The sequence below is a fragment of the Prunus avium genome, chromosome 5, assembly GCF_965620075.1.
Source record: "Prunus avium chromosome 5, drPruAviu1.hap1.1, whole genome shotgun sequence".
NCBI lineage: Eukaryota > Viridiplantae > Streptophyta > Magnoliopsida > Rosales > Rosaceae > Prunus > Prunus avium.
The window spans coordinates 23,270,882-23,291,131 of record NC_142288.1 but is presented as its reverse complement, the minus strand read 5'-3'; the positions used below and the strand labels follow the sequence as shown (position 1 = coordinate 23,291,131).

At 37.4% G+C, this 20,250-nt stretch overlaps 3 protein-coding genes across 7 annotated transcripts; 2 read left to right on the top strand and 1 right to left on the bottom strand.

Moving 5' to 3' along the window:
- The first annotated feature begins 1,769 nt into the window (after positions 1 to 1,769).
- On the top strand, positions 1,770 to 3,919 carry LOC110771727 (E3 ubiquitin-protein ligase SINAT3). The gene is made up of 3 exons (XM_021976072.2): positions 1,770 to 2,273; positions 2,744 to 3,130; positions 3,361 to 3,919. Exons 1-3 carry the CDS (start codon positions 2,061 to 2,063, stop codon positions 3,685 to 3,687), a joined length of 927 nt encoding a protein of 308 aa, XP_021831764.1. The 5' UTR covers positions 1,770 to 2,060; the 3' UTR covers positions 3,688 to 3,919.
- Positions 3,920 to 4,126: 207 nt separating this feature from the next.
- LOC110771741 (RING/U-box protein) lies at positions 4,127 to 12,572 on the bottom strand. 2 transcript variants are annotated; one of them, XM_021976092.2, is made up of 16 exons: positions 12,463 to 12,572; positions 12,188 to 12,294; positions 11,792 to 11,877; positions 11,308 to 11,398; positions 11,002 to 11,048; positions 10,676 to 10,745; positions 10,463 to 10,572; positions 10,290 to 10,355; positions 9,228 to 9,796; positions 9,039 to 9,110; positions 8,867 to 8,941; positions 8,714 to 8,792; positions 6,652 to 7,945; positions 6,479 to 6,553; positions 4,722 to 5,831; positions 4,127 to 4,563 (listed from the first exon to the last, which is right to left on the bottom strand). In XM_021976092.2, the coding sequence occupies exons 2-16, from the start codon at positions 12,275 to 12,277 to the stop codon at positions 4,339 to 4,341; spliced, it is 4,059 nt and encodes a 1,352-aa protein (XP_021831784.2). In that variant the 5' UTR covers positions 12,278 to 12,294; positions 12,463 to 12,572; the 3' UTR covers positions 4,127 to 4,338. The 2 variants fall into 2 exon arrangements, with proteins under 2 accessions (XP_021831784.2, XP_088109321.1); XM_088253195.1 differs by lacking the exon at positions 12,463 to 12,572 and adding an exon at positions 12,382 to 12,400.
- Positions 12,573 to 16,020: 3,448 nt separating this feature from the next.
- LOC110771728 (calcineurin B-like protein 7) lies at positions 16,021 to 20,205 on the top strand. Of its 4 annotated transcripts, XM_088253573.1 has the most exons (10): positions 16,021 to 16,238; positions 16,557 to 16,597; positions 17,064 to 17,200; positions 17,826 to 17,908; positions 18,070 to 18,129; positions 18,441 to 18,549; positions 18,664 to 18,716; positions 19,092 to 19,172; positions 19,253 to 19,365; positions 19,672 to 20,205. In XM_088253573.1, the coding sequence occupies exons 3-10, from the start codon at positions 17,158 to 17,160 to the stop codon at positions 19,724 to 19,726; spliced, it is 597 nt and encodes a 198-aa protein (XP_088109699.1). In that variant the 5' UTR covers positions 16,021 to 16,238; positions 16,557 to 16,597; positions 17,064 to 17,157; the 3' UTR covers positions 19,727 to 20,205. The 4 variants fall into 4 exon arrangements, with proteins under 4 accessions (XP_088109699.1, XP_088109700.1, XP_021831765.1 ...); XM_088253574.1 differs by lacking the exon at positions 16,557 to 16,597; XM_021976073.2 differs by lacking the exon at positions 16,021 to 16,238 and having other exon boundaries at positions 16,249 to 16,597; positions 17,064 to 17,193.
- The last annotated feature ends 45 nt before the right edge of the window (positions 20,206 to 20,250 follow it).

Genomic DNA, 20,250 nt, shown 5'->3' with positions numbered 1-20,250 from the left:
ACCTGCTGAAGCTTATGAACAACAATATAGTGCTTAATTTTACCTTGGAATTAGGAGTAGAGGCACCAAGGGACAAGAGGGGTTGGGATGCCGGCATTTGGTTGTGGATGTCTTAGGCGAGCAATTGCAGACCCCTTGGCTAGCAGCTTGTTGACCCCTTGGATGCACTCAATGTGCTCGACGAAAGTCCCCAGAGAGAGAGAGATGGGTTGATGGAGGCACTGTGATGGCAAGGGGTGAGTTTTAATTTTGGAGAGAGAGAGATGTGAGAGAACGAGAGAGAGGTATCAGCAGTGAGAGAGAAAATGAGAGGATGAGAGAGGATTGGGGTGGATGTTGTAGAGATTGAAACTATGAAAGAGAAGATGGGGAGGTACTGTTTTTTGTTTTTCTTTTCTTTTCTTTTTCTAAGTGGGAGGTGTGGGTTGGGGTTGTTTCATTTTAAATTTAAAAAAAAAATATAATTCTAGTCTCTATACATTATAATTTTATTCCTTATAAAAAAATAATGTTCTTTTGAGTTTTTCTATTTAAACCCCACACTTTTTTTTGTTGACCCCAATACTTAAATCATTAAGCTCTTGAGTTTTATTATTGTGTAAAAAGACAAAAAAGGTCATCCAACTTAATACTTAACCCTAATACATTTATACACACACCCCACCACTCTTCATATTAAGTTTTAGAAAAACACAAACTCCTCTACACCCTATTGCAAGATTACTCTTTTCTTTCAATCCAAGAAACCTACTACACTCTCATCTTCTCTTCACAAACCCTAAATATGGCAAATCATAATCAAACAAACAAATCAGAAATAATAATAATAATCAGTGGCGGATCCAGGATTGTCGCCTCATAGGGTCATAGTGTAAAAGTTTCAAATAAAATTTGACCATATTTAGAGGTTGTGTATAAATTTGAGATGTGAAAGTTTACTTACTAGATGGGTAATTTAGTTTAAAATTCCCTCGGGAAGAAGACCTATAGTGTTTTTCTTTTTTTTTTGGTCAAGAGAAGACCTATAGTTTAAGTATGGAAAAATGGTGTTGCCAAATAGTAACAAAATAGGATGACATTGAGATTTTAATTTAACAGTTAATAACAATAATAAGAGGTATACAATTTATTTAATGTATCCTAATAGGGTTTTTTAGTTGTTCTTAGTTAAAACTGATAGTCTTATGTTACATTACATTTGGATATGGGTTAAAAGTATTTTATTATTACACTTGAAACCAAAAATAGTCAGCCCATCTTGAAAAATAAGAAAAATTATATTCTTTTTTATATATAAAAAAAAGTTATATTAATTTTTAGATGAGACATTAACAAAAATTATATTACATTGAGTTTTTATTTTGATTAAAACAGGTGTAGAATTATGGAACAATTTTTTAATTTATTTTGATTTATGAAGCTATAATGCAATGTTTTGAAAGGAAAACTTGTCATGCACAAGTGAAGCTTGGATGGAAGTACTATTTTTCTTTTTTCTTTTATTATTACTTTTTTCTTAAAAAAATTTCAAAGCTTTATTGTGACCACTTGGCCTGAGAATCATGGATCCGCCATTACTCGGAGTCACTCCAATATAAGAATTTGTTTGTTTTCGGTGGAAATTTATATAAGAATTTCAAAATGGAAAATTCTTCACATATGGGGGGGGTGAATAAAAAATAATTAAACTTCCAAGTTAGATTTTGAAAACATAAGGGATCACACTGAACTTACCCGGTTGGGAAGCAATTTTTAAGTAGGTGCAGTTGGTCCTTTGTTTTCAGCATTAACTGCCTTTGGCATTATATTTTTGGAAGGACCGATGGAGACTTGTCTGTTTCCTTCAACAAATGCTCCCAAGACAGCCAACTTCTTTGAAGCCTCGGTTGCCCATCTGTCTCTCCTCTCTATCTGCCCCTTTACCTTCGTTCTAGATGCTATCAATTCAAGCATTGCCACTGCCAGAGCACATACACAAAGGAACAAAATAAAAATTCAGTGCTTGTTTCTGTTTTATTCTATTTTATGGTTTCTTCAAACCTGCATGAACAGCTATTACAATGGAGGATGTTGGTGTTGATGAATGTTTGACAACATGTGATGGGATCTACGAGGGAGACTCTAACCACAGCCGCCGTCGCCATCACCATCACCACCATCTTTTCTTGGCCTCAGCCAAGTCTCACAACAAAGCTCTGTCTCCGGCCACAAGTGTCCATGAACTTCTCCAATGCCCTGTCTGCAAAAACTCTATGTTCCCACCAATCCACCAGGTGTGTGTTAGTTGTCATATTTAATCAGAATGGGGTCACATTAAGTTTTGTTTTTGGTAAGATTATGATTGCTTTTGGGTGACTTTGAGATATTGAGCTTATTTTAATTTGGTGTTGAAATTTAGGTGATGAGTTTTGGTTGGCTGGGAAATGTAATTCTAGGATGTGGGTATTTCCTTGATGCAGGGTCCGATTCTGTTTTGGGCATAAAGGCTTAGAATGTAGCCTGAATTCGTAATTATCTCATTCTTCATAAAGAAGCTGTCTTTATGGCATGATTTTTTATTTGGAGAATTTAATTTGTTGGTTTAAAATGATGTTTTGAGTTGTGGGTTTGCTTTGAGTTTCATGATGTTTTAATTTCCTAGATGTTAAGCCTGCAACTAGAGTTTTCAGTTTGATTCACTGCTTAAATTGGTTGGAACTTAGAAGTTTGGAGCTAGTTGATTTCAAAGTTTCTGTTTCTGCAGTGCCTAAATGGGCACACTTTGTGCTCCATCTGCAAATTGAGGGTGAACAACCGGTGCCCGACTTGTAGAGAAGAACTTGGAGACATCAGATGTCTGGCATTGGAGAAGGTAGCAGTGTCACTAGAACTTCCTTGTAAGTATTGTTCTTTGGGCTGCATGGAGATCTTCCCTTACTACAGCAAACTTAAACATGAAGCTCAGTGTAACTTTAGACCATACAATTGCCCATATCCTGGATCTGAGTGCTCAGTAGTTGGGGATATTCCATTTTTGGTTGGCCATCTACGAGAAGATCACAAGGTTGACATGCACATTGGATCAACCTTCAATCATCTCTATGTTAAGTCGAATCCCCGTGAGGTAGACAATGCAGCAAGGATGCTTATGGTAAGTGGAGTTTCATTGTTCAAGTTTTGATTTGGAGTCGTTGATTGTTTATGCTCTAAGTTATGTTTTGAATTTGATTTTTGTTTGTTTTTGGAATGTAACATTGAGAATGATGCCTTTTTACCAAATGGGTTGGCTCTAATTTTTGGCATCTATGGTGATTGGTAACTGATGCAATGTGTGTGTGTGTTTTTTTAGATGCTCACCTTCCTGTTCTTTATGTTTGTTAGGTGTTTAACTGTTACAGCCAGTACTTTTGTCTGCACTTCGAAGCCTTCCTACTTGGCATGGCTCCTGTGTACATTGCATTCCTTCGTTTCATGGGTGATGCCGTTGAGGCAAGAAAATTTGGTTACCGACTGGAGGTGGGCGCAAATGGTAGGAAACTAATATGGGAAGGAACCCCTCGGAGCATACGTGATAGCGATCAGAAGGTTAGGGATAGCCATGATGGTCTCATAATCCAGCGTAACATGGCACTTTTTTTCTCTGGTGGAGACAGGAAGCAGCTCAAGCTCCGGGTTGCCGGACGGATTTGGAAGGAAAACAGCACCTAGATGAGGGCTGCAACTGGTGGCGTCTGGAGCCCTTTGCTCCATGGTCTGTTTGTATCAAATTTTGGTGGTGTTTCTTTTGCTTACATAAAAAATTTCAACTTAGGATCTCCACTTGAGCTCTCATTGGCAATTTTGGTGGTGTAATGTATTCATATATTGCAGAGTCCTCCACACTGCTTGTCATTGGAAAAATAATAACTACGATAAATTATGATCAAGTACATTTTCAGGATCAAAATCTGCAATAATGTCATCTGATTCAATTACAAAATCGATGAAATTATACCATATTTGTGGCATCAGAACCTGATTTCTCTTCATCTATTAAGCATTCCACATAAGATTGCATCGTTTTTAATCAAGCAAAAGAACCTCAACATTTGTAAGGTGATAGATTCCGCTTTGGAATGAGTAGCATGTGTATCAAGTTTGGTCCAAATGCCATGCACAATAAATTGTGATATACTTGTATACGCTTTTTGCTCAGGCATATGAAAATTCACCGGGATACATGTGTCGACACGAGTTTCTTCATCAACTTATACAATGCATGGGGTTGGGGATGTTTTTATACAATGTCTCCTATCTACAAATTACACCAATTAGAAGAGTGGAAATTCTGAATAATCTGTGAGCCAAAAATAACTGTTGTTATAGAGGATCGGTTTTTTCCTTCTGTCGGGCTGTCTCAACGTACTGCTCTGCGAGCTTCTTCACCTTCTCGCCTTCCTTAATTAGGAAGTTTGCGTTCTTGGCTTTAGAATGATATTTCATAACTTTGTCAGTTGTTTTGGCTGCAGCCCACTTATATTGTTCAGTTGTAATCACGCCACTCTTGCATAGCGGTCTGATGTGCTCTTTAATGTAGGCTTCAACCTGTAAAGCATTGGAACAATGGGTTAGCTTCAATAACAGACTGGGGAAGAAACCCTCTTTCTCCCAGGTCAATTACATTAAGATCACGCATAGTAAAATCCTTTTAAGATCAACGTAAAGGGAAGATAAGTTTTCGGGGTAAGTGGCTTGGGGAAGACCTTCTTAGATACAGAACTGCTGCTGTTAGACTGATTGTTAGCGACCGTACTGGTCTTCTTCTCCTTACTTTCAACATTTCCACCTGGTTGGGGATGGTTCGTTGAATCTTCACCACCAGAGGAGTTGCAACCAGCACTGGCAACCATCATATTTTGTGCATTGTTCTCATTACCAATTCCAGATGTTTTTATTGATTGGTTTGGCTTTGGCTCATTATTTTCATTCTCTTTAGGATCTTTGTCTTTAACCAGAGCTTCATCAAGTAATCCCAATTGCTTTTCTGATGCTCCTGGAAATTGCTTGATCAGTGGTTCTGTATCAGGTCCATATAATTCTTCACACTCTGCAACAGAAAGCTCTTCACCTTCTTTACCGAATAAGGATTCCAAAGGAGCACAAGACTCGTCAGTCCCACCGTCTGTGGTGGAATGTTCCAAACCTGAATAAGTAGGATTCCCAAGCATGCTGGAAGAATCTTTTTGTACTTCAGTCTTCTCAGTCTTTTCAAGATCTAGAGCATGATTAGATCTTTCAGGCTGAAGTGTAGAGAAAACCAGTTTCAATTTTGGTGCCCCTTCTGGTTGTGCATTAGAGACTTTTGTAGCAGCAGCACCAATGTAGTCTTCATCTTCCAAATTATACTCAAAATCCCCATATATGTCCAGGTCTGGATGAAAATCCATCTCAAATACATTATCAGGCCCTTCCTCTCTGATATCCAATGAGGGGCCATCTTCTTCAACTGGAACTTCCATATTGGGATGTGGACTATTTGGAGGAGAATCAGACAGAAGACCGGCATTTCTCAGTGCTGCTTCAATTACAGGATCAGTTGAAAGTTCATTCGCAGCTTGTTCTGATCTTTCAGCAGGGACTGAAGTTGGGGCTGAACTAAGTACTGGGGCTCCACTAGACTTCCTATTTTCTGAACGATGCAATATCTCCTGGGAACATAGATTCAGATACACTAGCTTGCTATTTGACCTATCAGCAACCTCCTTTTCTATATTAATTGCATCTGCAACAGCTAACTCCGTATCTGCAGTTCTACGGATCACAGGAAGATTTGCTTTCCTCAAGAAGTGCTCAGTCAGACGGTAAAGCTGTGTCTGCACAGCAGATGTTTATAACAAAGTCCAAACAGCCAATTAGCCTCCAGTTTCATGAAACTTAAACAAGTAAATGGTTTGAAAAAGCAAACTTTGTAAATTGTACTAACATATCCTTTGTTTGAATGGATCTATTCTCTACATTAAAATACATGATAGATAAACCAAGAAAATAGTTTACTATAATTGTGTCCTTTGGGTTCCAGCTCTAAAGATCTATCCATGCAAGAATACAGCCTAAACTGAATTGAGATTTTATTTTAGAATTTTCATTTATGGATGAATTTGTTAGTTTTCAGCAGACAAGCACTGTCACTACAATTGGTAATTGAGGTAGTCACGCTGGTGTTCGCATTGGTGCGGTCGTAGTGCCAGTAGCACCGGTTAAAATGATGATAAGAATTCATTGTGGTTTGATTGAGATGGTGGTGAACGCAGTTGTGTGTCATGAATCATTCCCCATGCAGGATTACAAAAAAAATGTGGAAAGGTTGCTTTCTACCATTTCCTCATAAGAAAATTTAAAACAACTTCTGCCTTTCTATTTTGCAAAGACCAACAGAGGGCAACACACTCCTTTCATATTAAAAATAATTCAAAGAGTAACCTAAGGAGAGATGTAATAGAAGCACGCACACACTTCATACCTGCCTCACTGATAAGGGGATTTTAGTATGACGACTGGGTGCCAAATTTGGTCTCATGTCTATTGGTAATTGAGCCTGCTCAAAGCAACCACAAAACATAATTTAATACGATATATCACCTGCATAACCAAACAGAAAAGATGAAAGGTTTTAAAAGTAAATCTATTACGCACTAGCAAAGGGTAATTTCCTTTGAGCACAGTGTTGCCTTCCTGTTTTTCATTTGCTGCTTTCCCGCCTGCACCACTTGTTTTCCTGGCAAGAACCTCTAAAGCCCATTTTCTTTTGTCACTTTTTATATCTTCAGGTTTTTCAACCACTTCCCTCTTGGTTATAGATTTGGAACCACCAGCTGAAGAAACCAAAGACCCTTCTGCGTGTCTGTCTTGATGTACTTTGCTAGAAGCAACACCATTGCCTGAGCTTGGAACATTACTTTTACTCCCATATTTCTCTAATGAAGGAATCCCACCTTTTGATAAAACCTTACTCGTTTCTGTGGAATTTGAAGTACAATCATTAAGAGACGACTTTGAACACTTTTCAATCAAGGTGGGTTGTTTATCATTCTGCTCTGAATTACCAGCAGTTTTAAGAGCTAAGAGAGGCTTAATATCATCTTTTCTTGGAAGTAGAGATGCATCTGCTAAATACAACCTGGAAAGAATTGGATTTGTGGACTGCCTATCAGACTCCCGCTCTGTGTCTGCACCCTCTGATCTCCCTTTCAGAAGGTCAAGAACTGACTTCAAAGTTTCAATTTTTTCTGGCTCAGTAGTTCCTATGCAGCGATGCTTCCAAAATTCAATTTCACGGTCCCGGTCCCATGCGCGTTTTCTTCTTCCATTGGATGTCCCATAAATTTTCTTTGTTAGATTCTCACGTACTTTCCCCTTCTGCAACATTGCTTTCCTTGCCTTCACTGCCAAATGTGATAACTTCTTAACAGGCTCCGTTTTAGGTCCTGCTACAGCAGCCCGAAAGGCATCAAGAAGCTTTGGATTGAAAAGGTTTGCGCCAAAATCTGTTGAAGAGTTGTTACTGACAGCTTCTCTTATTTCTTTTCTCAGTGTCTGAACTACCATGGATGAGTCCTTGTCCTCTGCAGCTCTCCTCATGATCTTTTTAACTCTCAAACCAGCCATAGTTTCTTGTTCTTGTGATGATTTATCAGCAGGATTAGGGCGTGCAAGCCCCTTGGAAGATTTACGGTTTGTAGTTCGAACAATGCTCAATATATCGGAAGTGATGTTCTCCTCAACAGGATGAAAAGTTAACGTGCTATCTTTAGGAACTACTGTCAGGCTAGAGCAGTTTTTAGAGTCATCTGATATAGATGCTTTGGCTTGGTCATTGGAAACAATTGGTTGAGTCTTCTCCTCATGTCTGATTTTCTTAACAGACTCTTTGGTCTCAATCTTAGGGTTAGTATCTCCATCATCAACAACAATGGTATGAACGTCATCACTATTATTTCAAAAAGTCAAGGAAAAATAAAGTCAGAAATTTTTTTCTATTTGCTATGAAGAATGTAAAAAGCAACAGCAAATTGCCATTTGAACTACAAACACATCTTTCAGGCAAATGACAATAAACAAACGTGGCTAGCATACAAGCATAAAGATAGTTAACTCACTTTAAATTAGCATGCATTTTTTGTTCAACCAGTTGAATTTACTTACGCTGGCATTTCCTTTATGATTTAGACAAGTATTGTTGATATTTTACTGATGATGTTTAGCATGAAAGGGCAACTAAAAATGGGCTTTTGAGGAAATTGAAAATTTCTGTTGCATGCATGCATGTTTAATGTGGATAATCCAATAATTTGGAACCCCTATATCCTGGTTCAGTTTTATCTACAAACTACCATATCATGCAGTGGTTATTAGCAAGATAGTAACCACCTTGATGGAATCGTTAAGATACAAAGAGATGTTCCCTATGATCCCAATATCTACTACAGGATCAACAAGCCAGCTGAATGAACCAAGGACTTTTATGGAGACCAGAAACACAATACATCCAACATAAACCACGAAAACTTCGGTAACAACAGAATTGATGGTGGTAGAAAAACACAATGCATCCTACTTGAATTAGGAAAACTACAGTGTAATGGTGGCAGATTATGATATGAGGATAGCAGTAACAAAACCTGAGGCAACAAAGTTAAGAGCACTAATTGCTGAAAACCGTATAAGAATCAACGGATATATTTGGATGACATGTGACCTGCAATCAGTATGCTTTCTCTTTCCACCAACAGCAATTCCAGGAGCATCCGAATTAGCATCTGGTACAATCTCATCAGCTGTAAACATTTCAGCAATTAAGCAATGTGCAGGAGTGAATGTTGAATAAACAATTTAATGCTGCTTCACATACCTATCGGCGAATATTCTTCTGAAGGATTGTGATACTTCAAATGTTCAGTCTCTTGATTTGGTACAAGAATGGCAGCTGGAAACATTTCAACAATGAGCATGAATGACTGTTGTGTAAATAGTGCTAGAGAGAGAGAGAGAGAGGACAACTAATGACTGAAACAGCTTAATACCTTTTGACAAATATTCTTCTCTAGGATTGTGATGCTTCACATCTTCAGTTCCATTATTATTCAGGTCAACAGCTAGATGCACATTATTAAAAATAAGATAAACTTGAACATGTAAAGCATACACTTCAGTTCTATGCTATCCTAATCATGAAATTATCAAGCTTTAAAAAGGAAAAAAATGTAAATTACCAGACAGAAACGAGCCCACAGATAACCCGAGTTCAAGACCCATATTGGAATCACTGTCAGGCAGTTTGTTACTAATGTGTGATTCATCGAAAGACTCTCCGGAAGGATTCCCGATGCAATCAAAACTACTAAGCTCATTGGTTGATCCATCAGTACTCATCCTAAACTGCTGTGCTAAAGAATTTGAAGGTACATTGGAGGTATTGCAGGATAGGGATAGTTCTAGTGCCTGAGCTCCAAGAATTGGCTGGGTAATAGTTCTTTCCCCAGTGGGCCTTGCCAACTTGTGGCTATCCTCAAAAGCCAATACCAATGTTTCAGACTCCAGGTCCTTGCCAACTTCAACGGTTGGCAAAACTCTCTTACTTGGCTCCGCGATGCGTTGATTTTCTCCAACCATTGAGACTACAACAGCTGTCTCACCACTATCAGCCACAGCTACAGATACCTTTCCAGAAATATTATCCTTAGCTAAAGATTCACAATTAGCGTTTTCTGGGCTATACTGGCTGTTAGACCTCTGTACTGAATCTGTATCTGATTTTTTCGGGATTTCATCAACTACACATCTACAGAAAATACACAATTTAGGATTAATTTAAAAAAGTATCAGTGTCTTAAAGAAATGAAAGAGGAGACCTAGGATTTTAGGAAAACAGAGCAATTTTTATTCCATTCAAATCTCTATTAATCCTGAGATGCATAAATAAAGATCACCAAAGCTGCACTAAACAGTCCAAGCCTAGAAGGATTGTTACTTGGCAGCAATTGTATACATAAAGGGTTCTCTTTGTCCTCAAGTCATAAATCAGATGGTTTAATTTTATTGGTTGACAAACTCAAGACAAGACAGGGATTTCATAACAAGAACAAAGCTTCCACAGAAAGGACCGACAGCTTATTCATCTCCATTAAACAACTTTGAGCTTAGAGATAAGGTTCGGAACACGCATGAAAAGTGCTTATTAACTGAAGTTTTAAGGAAAATTCACACACTAGACTCAGCAAAAGAACCAACAATGCAACACCCATGAACAAAACAATGATCCCCATGTAACTTACCTGGGGCATAACCATGTACTCTCAGATGTGCCCTCAGGATCAAATCCCACACAGAAAGCATGGTACCTGTCTCCATTCAAGTCAAAAAGCAATTAGAAAATAACAATATTTGATAAAATCATATATCTATCTATACGGACAAAGATTATATATCACATCCACTGATTGTTTACCATAAGTCACATGAATCACAAGCAATTGATGTATCAAGATTGGAATCACCCTCAATAGCCACTAAGCCACTTCGAATTTTGCAACCATCTCCATCCAAGCAGATAACTGCCTACAAAATGATAGAGTAAATAAGAATCTGATATCAGTAATTTTAACAAAAATCTTAGAAAGAAAATATGAGAATTGCAAGAAGATCTAAAAAAGATGATTACATTTTCATCAATATAGTATGATGGAAATGAGAGGGTGTTATTCTTTCCTTCAATACTCCAATCATCATCTCTGCAGAGATGAATACAGAAAAATTAGTCTATGTTGAAACTAAGGCACAATAAAAATAAAAATAAATAAATAATAAATAAATAAGTGGCTTAATTGCAATTTCTTGGACAGAATATTGAATGTCAATTTCATAAGAAGACTACATAATAGTATGGGCAGTAAAAACCACAAAATAATGAGTCTAAGCCATGTATAAATGTGAACAATGAACCCTCACCAATATACTTAAACATCTTATAGTTAATTGCCAAAGTACCTGTAAGGTGAGTCCTCGTCCACTCTGCTCCCAATAGTATCATATACCTTCACATTCAAACCGATCTCATATGCTTTAGGATCACTTTGCACCAGCATCAAATCACAATACGATAACTTAAAAAATAAAATTTCCATTTGCCAAGAAAAAGAAACCTATTGAAAGCAGCCAGTTGTAGAAATCAAAATAACAATTGTTCTGTGCAACTAGTTGTAAATAAATACCATTATATTATCCCATACCTAACAGAACTACTACTATAACCAGGATAAGAAAAACAAAGAATCGTGTATTTGCATCACTCACTGGAACACATGTGATCAATTGAAATTCATTCTGGCAAAGTGGGCAGAGGTTTGTAATGGTAGCCCAATTGTCAATGCATGCAAAACAGAACCTGAAAAATCACAATGTTAACCCTTGCCATAATACAAATTTCATCTGTCAAATATATATAACATATGGAAAGCAACCCTTTTTTTCATTTTAGCCCCACACAACAAGGGTGTTAACCAAAGGATAACTTCACCTCACATTAACCTCTAAATATATTGATACACCTTGTAGGTTTCATCATACATGACTACTGGAAAACTTATGAGCACGTTTGAACACTTTCCTTCCTCCATTTTTTTTCCTTTAATTAAGTAATAGAAAGGGAGAGGAAAGGGTTCAAGGTAGCAACAGAATACTTTTATAATAAAAATGAAAACTTGTTCAAATGATTCTCTCTCTATCTCTCTCTATCTCACCCACATACACACACAAAGAAAGACACTTAAGCGCATACCAGTGCTGGCAGCAATCCAGAACACCCCTATCGATAACAGCATCCATGCATATCCCACATGTTTCGCCCTCGAAATTAGGATTATCCTGCACATTAAATAGATACCAAAAATTTGATCCCAAAATGATAGCAAACCAAGTAACCAAACTTAAACTTGCATATCCACAAGTAACACAATAATAAGCAAGTCAAAGTTCACACATTTATTTAGAGCTTCAAATGTCTGACTTATTAGATGAAAATGGTTCAACCATTCACCACACCTCTTCAAAAAGAGAAACGCATTTTCCATATATAATCATTCATTCAAAAAATTCAAGCTACATAATAAAAAATAAGCTTCAATGACATAGAGACTACGTGCTACAGCTTAATGAAAATGATCTTGAAGCTTACATTGCTATAAGTATCAGTAACTCCAAAAGCACCTCCCTCTTGTACGCTGCTTGTAACTAAATCCACTTCCATTGCGTCTCCAAAGAACATGCTCCTCAAATTAAAACCTAGTAAAACAATAATTATTATGCAAAATGAGAAATTAAAAAAAAATTTATATAAAAAAATCTGATCTTGTTGAATTCAAAATCAACCGTCTGGCGATTTAAATAACTAGAATCGCAAAGGTCAAAACGGGTAACAAGGAAACCAGAACAACAAGGGGGAGAGATTACCTGGAAAAGAGAGAGACCACCATTTCTGTGTATCTCTGGAAGAGAGCGTTGCGAATGATCAACACCAGCGAGTTAACTCGGAAACTTTGGAAGCGCTGTTAGACCGAACGTGCGGAGAAGGCCCAAAATAATTGTCGTCTGTAAGCTCAGTCGCCTCCAATTATTTTATTTTCAGGCCCAAGGCCCAGGATAATTCCATATGCATTGCACGGCCACCAAGGCCCAACTATCTTGATTATTTTTTTCCTTCTACGTGATCTATAGGTTCTCCTCCTATTACCAGAAATACACATTCTGTGGTTATTTCTCACATCCGTCCTATTTACCTTAACGAAGTTGAGGTTTCACCTCAAAATCAATTGGCAATGGGGGAGAATAACCTAACTCTTTATAAGCTCTTGTTAGATTTCTCAACTTTCCACTGTGAGACTTTTTTCCTTCATATTATTGGGTGATGTGGGAGTACATGTGGTCGTTGGGCCCAACATGTGAAGCCTTGCTTTGATACCATAAAGGAAGTTGAGGTCCCATCCCAAAACCAACTGACAATGGGGGAGAAGCCCAACTCCTTATAAGCTCTTACAAGGTTTCTCAACTTTTCAATGTGGGACTTTTTACTAGGGGTGGACATTGAGACCGAAAAATTGGAACATTGAGCAGCACAGAATGGAAAAAACTATAAATAAATAAAAAATTCATGTTTACTAAAAGTCAACAAACTGGCACCGAATCGAATTGGACTACTGTTTGTACCATATCTGACCCTCCACTCGTACAACGACACGTGGATCTTATAAACTCGCCCAAGTACCCAAGGCCTCGGACAATCGGCATCGGCCACCGATGGAATTGTCTCAAAGCTGCGAACAGCCATTACGAGCCCAACTCGTCTACAATCGGCATCCCCTACCGATTGTAGAGAATCAACCTCGAAGTACCCGCCAAAATATCTAAGGACTCGTGTCGACCTCAGAAGGCCCTCCCACGAGTCCCACATCGAAAATGAGCACTAAGAGCATACTAAATGCCCTCTATAAATAGGCCCATTCCACTACAATACAGGGGTAAGACTTTTCAGCTTGACTTTTATACTTCTATATGGTCAACAGCAAGAGCTTTTCAAACAACAAACTTACTTCGGCATCGGAGGGACTTAGGCTGGTTCCACACCGGTTCCATAGACCTCACGAGTCTCGACTTCTTTCTATTCAGGATCAGCATCCAAGGACAGGAAGAATCGGCATCCAATATTCAATCGATCTCTCGATCGTCCATCTCGTTTGTAAGTTGCACTCATCTCTATCTGTTCAGATTTAGCGCCAACATATTCAAACCGATTTCGATGTCGATTTCACACCTTACAAAATTAGACCGGACTGGACCGACTATGTATTTTTTATTTTATTTTTAAATTATTTAAGTCCAATACTAAATTTCTAATCCCGTAACTAATATTTCCCCAAGTCCAACTTCAAAGCTGTTGGCGCTAAATCTGAACAGATAGAGATGAGTGCAACTTACAAACGAGATGGACGATCGAGAGATCGATTGAATATTGGATGCCGATTCTTCCTGTCCTTAGATGCTGATCCTGAATAGAAAGAAGTCGAGACTCGTGAGGTCTATGGAACCGGTGTGGAACCAGCCTAAGACCCTCCGATGCCGAAGTAAGTTTGTTGTTTTAAAAGCTCTTGCTGTTGACCATATAGAAGTATAAAAGTCAAGCTGAAAAGTCTTACCCCTGTATTGTAGTGGAAGGGGCCTATTTATAGAGGGCATCTTGTGTGCTCTTAGTACTCATTTTCGATGTGGGACTCGTGGGAGGGCCCTATGAGGTTGACACGAGTCCTTAGATATTTTGGGCGGATACTTCGAGGTTGATTCTCTACAATCGGTAGGGGATGCCGATTGTAGACGAGTTGGGCTCGTAATGGCTGTTCGCAGCTTTGAGACAATGCCATCGGTGGCCGATGCCGATTGTCCGAGGCCTTGGGTACTTGGGCGAGTTTATAAGATCCACGTGTCGTTGTACGAGTGGAGGGTCAGATATGGTACAAACAAAAGCACCTTTATTTTCTAGGCTCAATCATCTCTCTTTGCATGAAATTGAGTAATTTGTGATTTTTTAAGCCCAAAAAATAAAATATTAGTTGGAATTTGTAAAAATTAAAAAATTAAAAAATTAAAAATATATACAAAAAAATATTTTGTCCAAAATCGAAAAAATCAAAATCACATCGAAATCGGTTTAAATCGAATTGATTGTTTCTTAATTTTTTTTCACAAACCAAACCAAACCGCACTAGTTGAACAGTACCAATTATGGTTCCGGTGTGAGATGAAAACCGGACCGTGCTCACTCATTCACATTCTCACAATACCGTCCTTTTATTATAAGACATACACATTACGTGGATATCTCTCATAGAATGCTAATGTGGTCAAATAAATAAACACAGAGTATAGTCTCGTAACATAAGTTTTAGTCAACAAAAAGAGGTAAGGTTACTCTTTGCCTTGAGTCTAAGGATAAATGTTCATTATCCTAGAGAAGGTAGAGGATTTTTCTATCACATAGGTGCCATGTATGTTTCTTTTCTCCCATTATATGCTAGCTAACATAATGAGAGAGAGACAAATAGGAGGTGTAGGAACTCGTAACAAAATATTTAAGTGTGTTTGGATGAGGAAATTTAAACGTACAGAGAATTTCGTAAATGACGGAATTTAAAATGATGGAAATTAATGTTCTAGAATTTGTAAAGTTTCTTGTTTGGATGACGGATTTAAAACACGGAATTTAACATTTATTTGTAAAGTTGTCTTTTTTAAAAACTCAATCTCTTGGGATTTTAGAAATGACGACTTTTATATATAATTTAAAGTTGGGATTTATGATCTCCAAATTCTATGTTTTTTCCCACGCGGAATTTCAAAATTTCTATGTTTTTTTTTATCCAAACACGGGAATTGGTTCATGTCAATTTAGAAATTCTGAGTTTTGTCAAAATTTCAAGTTTATTTCCCTCATCCAAACGCACCAAAAGAAAAGCATATATACACATCATGTAACGAGTGAGATAGAAAGTAAGAGATACGATAATTTAATCCCTTGTCTCATGGAAATTTTCGTTTCTTTGTCGATTGTGGAAGTTAAGATGTGGCATTATATGACAAGCGTGAGCAAGATCCATGGGAAGCTCGTCCGTATAGGATTATACTTCTCAATGTTGTGAATAAACAAACAGTTTCCACGAGGGAAGTCGGGAAATGGTCAGCATCCAACAGCTCTCTTCTAACTTTGAACTTCTTTTTGGAAAAGCACGTAGATTCAAAGCTCACCGCTGCTGACGAGTCACATATTAAGAAAACAAAATCAATAACAATAATGGTAACCTGAGATTAGATTTTTTCCAAGGTGATTGTCAACTATGAGAACAACCGGTGTGTGATTACATCAAACCGTCCACGCGCGTATAGAATGCACATCTGGCAAATAAACTATAACAAAAAGAAACGAAAGCAAAAGAAATCTAGAAAATAATGGAGGCAAATTGAGAAAATGATGGTATCAGAAAGCGATTGCTTGAGGATTTTAAAATCATCTGACACCAAAGTCAGGAGCAGAATATTCCAATAAAAAATGAAAGAAAGATGGACTAGTTCTGTGTCAAAGGAGACTAATAAATGGAAGATTTAGTTTTGAAGGAAAGTACATAGCTTTATCATCATCAACTCCTTTTAAAGCTTAAGAGCACCAACACCCACTATCCCAGGTCAGTTTTCTCGAACCCAAACAAAATCTATATTTCTTTCTCTGTCATATATCTCTTTCTTTTTTTCTTTTTTTTCTAGTGATACTTTCCATTTTTTCTCTTTTGGGAGTTTTAGTGGGGAGGTGGGAGGAACTGGTTTAATTTGCACGCTGCTGTTGTGTGCTGGCTGAGGCCAACTTAGGTAGATATTAGGTTTCTTTCATTTTCATTGTTTGTCAGGAAGGTGCAATGAGATTTTGGAAATAGTTTGTTTTTGCTTGAGTTCTGGAGGGTGGAAATCTTGGATATGAAAGCAGACACTGCTGTTTTGCTCTGCAGGTTGACTTTTTCTGAATGTTTTTGCAGCTTGGCTCTGCAAGGTACAAACTTTGTTTTTATGTTTCATGCATTAATGGAACAGTTCTATTGTTAGTGCTTTTTTTCAATTTTTATTGCTGGATAGATCTCATCTAGTATTCCCTGTACAAATGGTTGCAGTATGCCATTGATAATTGATATATTTTATTCCCACCAAAAAGTACTGGTATCCAGATCATGACCATTTGCTTTGGACCCTGGCTATGAAACAGTGCTTACTAACTAACTATTGACACCCATTTTGCGCAGATGGGTGTCTAAAATATTGTCTACATTTGCTGGATTTGATCCTAAATTGATTGTTTAAGGGTCAATCATGACCGTAGTTTAATTTTTTATTTCAACATGGAAAGTTTGTGGCTCAGTCTCCATTTTCTTGGTGGTGTTATCTTTTCTCTGCTGGGATGGGATGAAATTGCAGCTCATAATACCTGTTAATTTGATGCATTTTTCGTTGGATTCTGGCAGATCAAACATCCGATAATCTTATATTGGACCATGCGTCGTTTCCTGCACTGCTTTTGCTTGATGAGTTCCAAAGTTGATAGACATAGATTTGGGTATGAGGACCCTACTATTCTTGCTTCAGAAACTGCTTGTAAGTTGTAAGTAGTAGACTCGAGAGTTGCTCTAATTACTTGGCACAATTTTTCACTTGTTGTGGAACTTTAACAAATTTATGTTGATTGAGTTGGCTGCATGCTCCCATAATTATTTCTGGCATTGTCCACGAAGCCATTGTGTTGATGCCGTGCTGTGCATATAACTTTCTATTACTGATTGTCCTTCCTCCTCTAACCTCTCTCTTTGTGAGTTGGGAGGAGGAAGTATATACTATGTCTAGGCCTTTATATTCATATGTTAAAGTTCTTCCAAGGCAGTGCCACGTCCTTTCTGGCACCTTGGTCATGCTAGGCAATGTTGCAGCTGCCAAAACACAAACTCTGCGACTGCGGTGCTATTGCCTGATGTTTATTACTTTACTTTTAATGAGAGTTGCTTTTTTTTATTGTGTTACCATAGAATTCCTCCCTCTTTCGCCTGCTATTATGGGTTTGCATAGGTGCAAGGTGCACCACATTAGTACCGCCATCACTGATTCACCGACTCACCCATATACTTATCTGTTTGAATTTTTTTGTTTATTTGCTAATTGCCAGTGTTTGTATGGTTGATCATAATCTGTACATTTCAAATTTCTAAAATTTGGTACCTACAATTATTTAACAGTTACAGTAAATGAAGTGGAGGCCTTGTATGATCTGTATAAGAAACTAAGCAGTTCCATAATTAAAGATGGTCTTCTACACAAGGTATTTCTAGCTAAGGTTGCATTTTCAATCTTCTGACATATTACTTGAGATGACTTAGTGTTTGATCTGCAATCTGAAATTGTTGCAGACTCGAAATAGAATCTTAACTGTTTCATTTTCTTAAGATGGCTTGCACTAAATATTTGACATGATATGAACAGGAGGAATTCCAACTTGCACTATTTCAGAGCAGCAGTAAACAGAATCTTTTTGCGGACAGGGTGAGTGCAACCTATATTATTACTTAATTTTCTTCAAGTTTGTGTTTGTGAGTTTGTACTTTGGATCAAATGCTGCATGCTACAGTCAAGTGTGTGAGGACTTTATGAACTTTGACCTTTCATACAAAAGAAAAAGAAAAAGAAAAAGAAAACCAAGCTCTTAACCAATACAAATAACGCAAACGATGTAGCAGAGATATGTAAAGTAAACAATAAGAAACTTTCCACAAGAATTATATTCAAAATAAGAAACTGAACCCCAATTGAGAATTTGTGATGTTGTTCTAAAAATGTGCATATTCCCATTGCAGGTATTTGACTTGTTTGACATCAAGCATAATGGGGTTATTGAATTTGGAGAGTTTGTTCGGTCATTAAGTATTTTTCACCCAAATGCTTCTGAAGCAGAAAAAATATCATGTATGATGTATTATGTTATGAATGAAGATCATGATTTCCTTCTCTTTGTGCTATTTTCAATACAAAATCGAGCATATTTATGATCACTAAACTCTTAAAGTATATGCTTTGCAGTCGCATTCAGATTGTATGATCTACGACAGACCGGCTACATTGAGCGTGATGAGGTGAATCCCTTGCAATTTTCATCTTGGTCGCTTTTCTGTATTGTAGTTATTTGAGCACAACTATTGTGCTTGACTGTTCTTATTCTTGCTCATGGTTAATGATTAAGCAATGCATCTTTTTTAGGTCAAGTTAAATGGCATTGTCAATGTATGTGAACCAAGTTTTCATGTGTTGTTGTGATTCTCCCATGCTCATTATACGTAGGCTATATCGAGATGTCCCATAGTCTTTTGTTAGTATCAACTGTAGCTTGTACAAAATATCATCAGTTTTATATTTCCACATCTTTTATTTATCTATTAAAGAAAGAAACTTCGGCAATTCTGATGCTTTCTACCTCTCTATGCATGTTGTGGGTAATGTTTCCATGGCAGGTGAAGGAAATGGTGTCAGCCCTATTGAGTGAATCAGATCTGGAACTTTCCAATGATGTTATTGAATCAATTGTCGATAAGGTTTTGATTATTCTACACTTTGTTATATTTGTTCTGTGTTACTCATTGTCTATCTGACTATTCCTTGCGTTTCTCTGAAGACAATGGTGGAGGCAGATTTAAAAGGGGACGGGAAAATTGATCAAGAAGAATGGAAAGAATTTGTAGCAAAGCATCCGTCTCTAATAAAGAATATGACTCTTCCATATCTAAAGTGAGTCCCAAAAGCCTATTAATCTCACCAGCACTCGTTTCTTGCGTCGATGTTTGCTTAATTTGATTGTGATTGGTTAAATATAGTTAGCAGATGACAATACATTGAAACAAGAAATCTCATTTGCTGAAGAGTTTAACAATGCAGAATCCTAGTTGTCTCATGAAGGCACAACTTATATAACTCTCTGCTCTTTCCAAGGCTCCAAAATGAAATTGCTCTCTTAATTTCAACTAACTCAATATGCTAATCCAGAACACATTTCCTCAAAGTTACATGGTAATAAATTTGGTTTCCATTTTCTAGGGACATAACCATACAGTTTCCCAGCTTTGTGCTCAACACTGAAGTTAAAGATTAGATATAATAGTATTACAAAGATAGACGGTGCCAAAGTTTTTCACCTCAGACGCCGGACACATCAAGTAAGCAGCCTGTGTAAAGCATGGCACATAGAAGAGGAAAGGAACCAAACAAACTATTGAGGCTGCACCCCTTAGCATAGCCCCAATTGAGATCAAGCATCGCGTGGTATGTTTTCTACAAAGTTTTCGGTAATAAAGGCCTCACTCAGCAAACACTCTAGTGGTTCACAGTGTATTATGTAATTTAACTGTTTAATTTGTACACAAAGTGTAAATTTTAGTTTAGAATGTTTATAATCTTTCCCCCTTATTTGGTTGGATCATTGTTTCCAAACTCTCGTCTCGTGAAGAGTAATGCTATTTAGACACACAAAATTGACCACATTAGCCGACCACCTTATGTATCTAAATAGCATTACTTGTGTGGCCATTGCAACAGATTTTATTTTTCTTTTTGTCGTTGGAGCAATTTTTTCTGTTCTGGTGGAAAATACCCGAATTTGGTACAACTCTGCCTTTG

What these genes read in the sequence shown, in the direction of transcription:
- LOC110771728 (XM_021976073.2), top strand. Translation starts at nt 17,094, where the DNA reads ATGCGTCGTTTCCTGCACTGCTTTTGCTTGATGAGTTCCAAAGTTGAT. An exon ending in TCTTGCTTCAGAAACTGCTT is followed by an intron (nt 17,194 to 17,825) that starts GTAAGTTGTAAG and finishes ATTATTTAACAG; the next exon opens with TTACAGTAAATGAAGTGGAG. An exon ending in GCTACATTGAGCGTGATGAG is followed by an intron (nt 18,717 to 19,091) that starts GTGAATCCCTTG and finishes TTTCCATGGCAG; the next exon opens with GTGAAGGAAATGGTGTCAGC.
- LOC110771741 (XM_021976092.2), bottom strand. Translation starts at nt 12,277, where the DNA reads ATGTTCTTTGGAGACGCAATGGAAGTGGATTTAGTTACAAGCAGCGTA. An exon ending in AGAAGAATATTCGCCGATAG is followed by an intron (nt 8,793 to 8,866) that starts GTATGTGAAGCA and finishes AAATGTTTACAG; the next exon opens with CTGATGAGATTGTACCAGAT. An exon ending in AGAAAGCATACTGATTGCAG is followed by an intron (nt 7,946 to 8,713) that starts GTCACATGTCAT and finishes TTGAAATAATAG; the next exon opens with TGATGACGTTCATACCATTG.
- LOC110771727 (XM_021976072.2), top strand. Translation starts at nt 2,061, where the DNA reads ATGGAGGATGTTGGTGTTGATGAATGTTTGACAACATGTGATGGGATC. An exon ending in TGTTCCCACCAATCCACCAG is followed by an intron (nt 2,274 to 2,743) that starts GTGTGTGTTAGT and finishes CTGTTTCTGCAG; the next exon opens with TGCCTAAATGGGCACACTTT. An exon ending in ATGCAGCAAGGATGCTTATG is followed by an intron (nt 3,131 to 3,360) that starts GTAAGTGGAGTT and finishes TATGTTTGTTAG; the next exon opens with GTGTTTAACTGTTACAGCCA.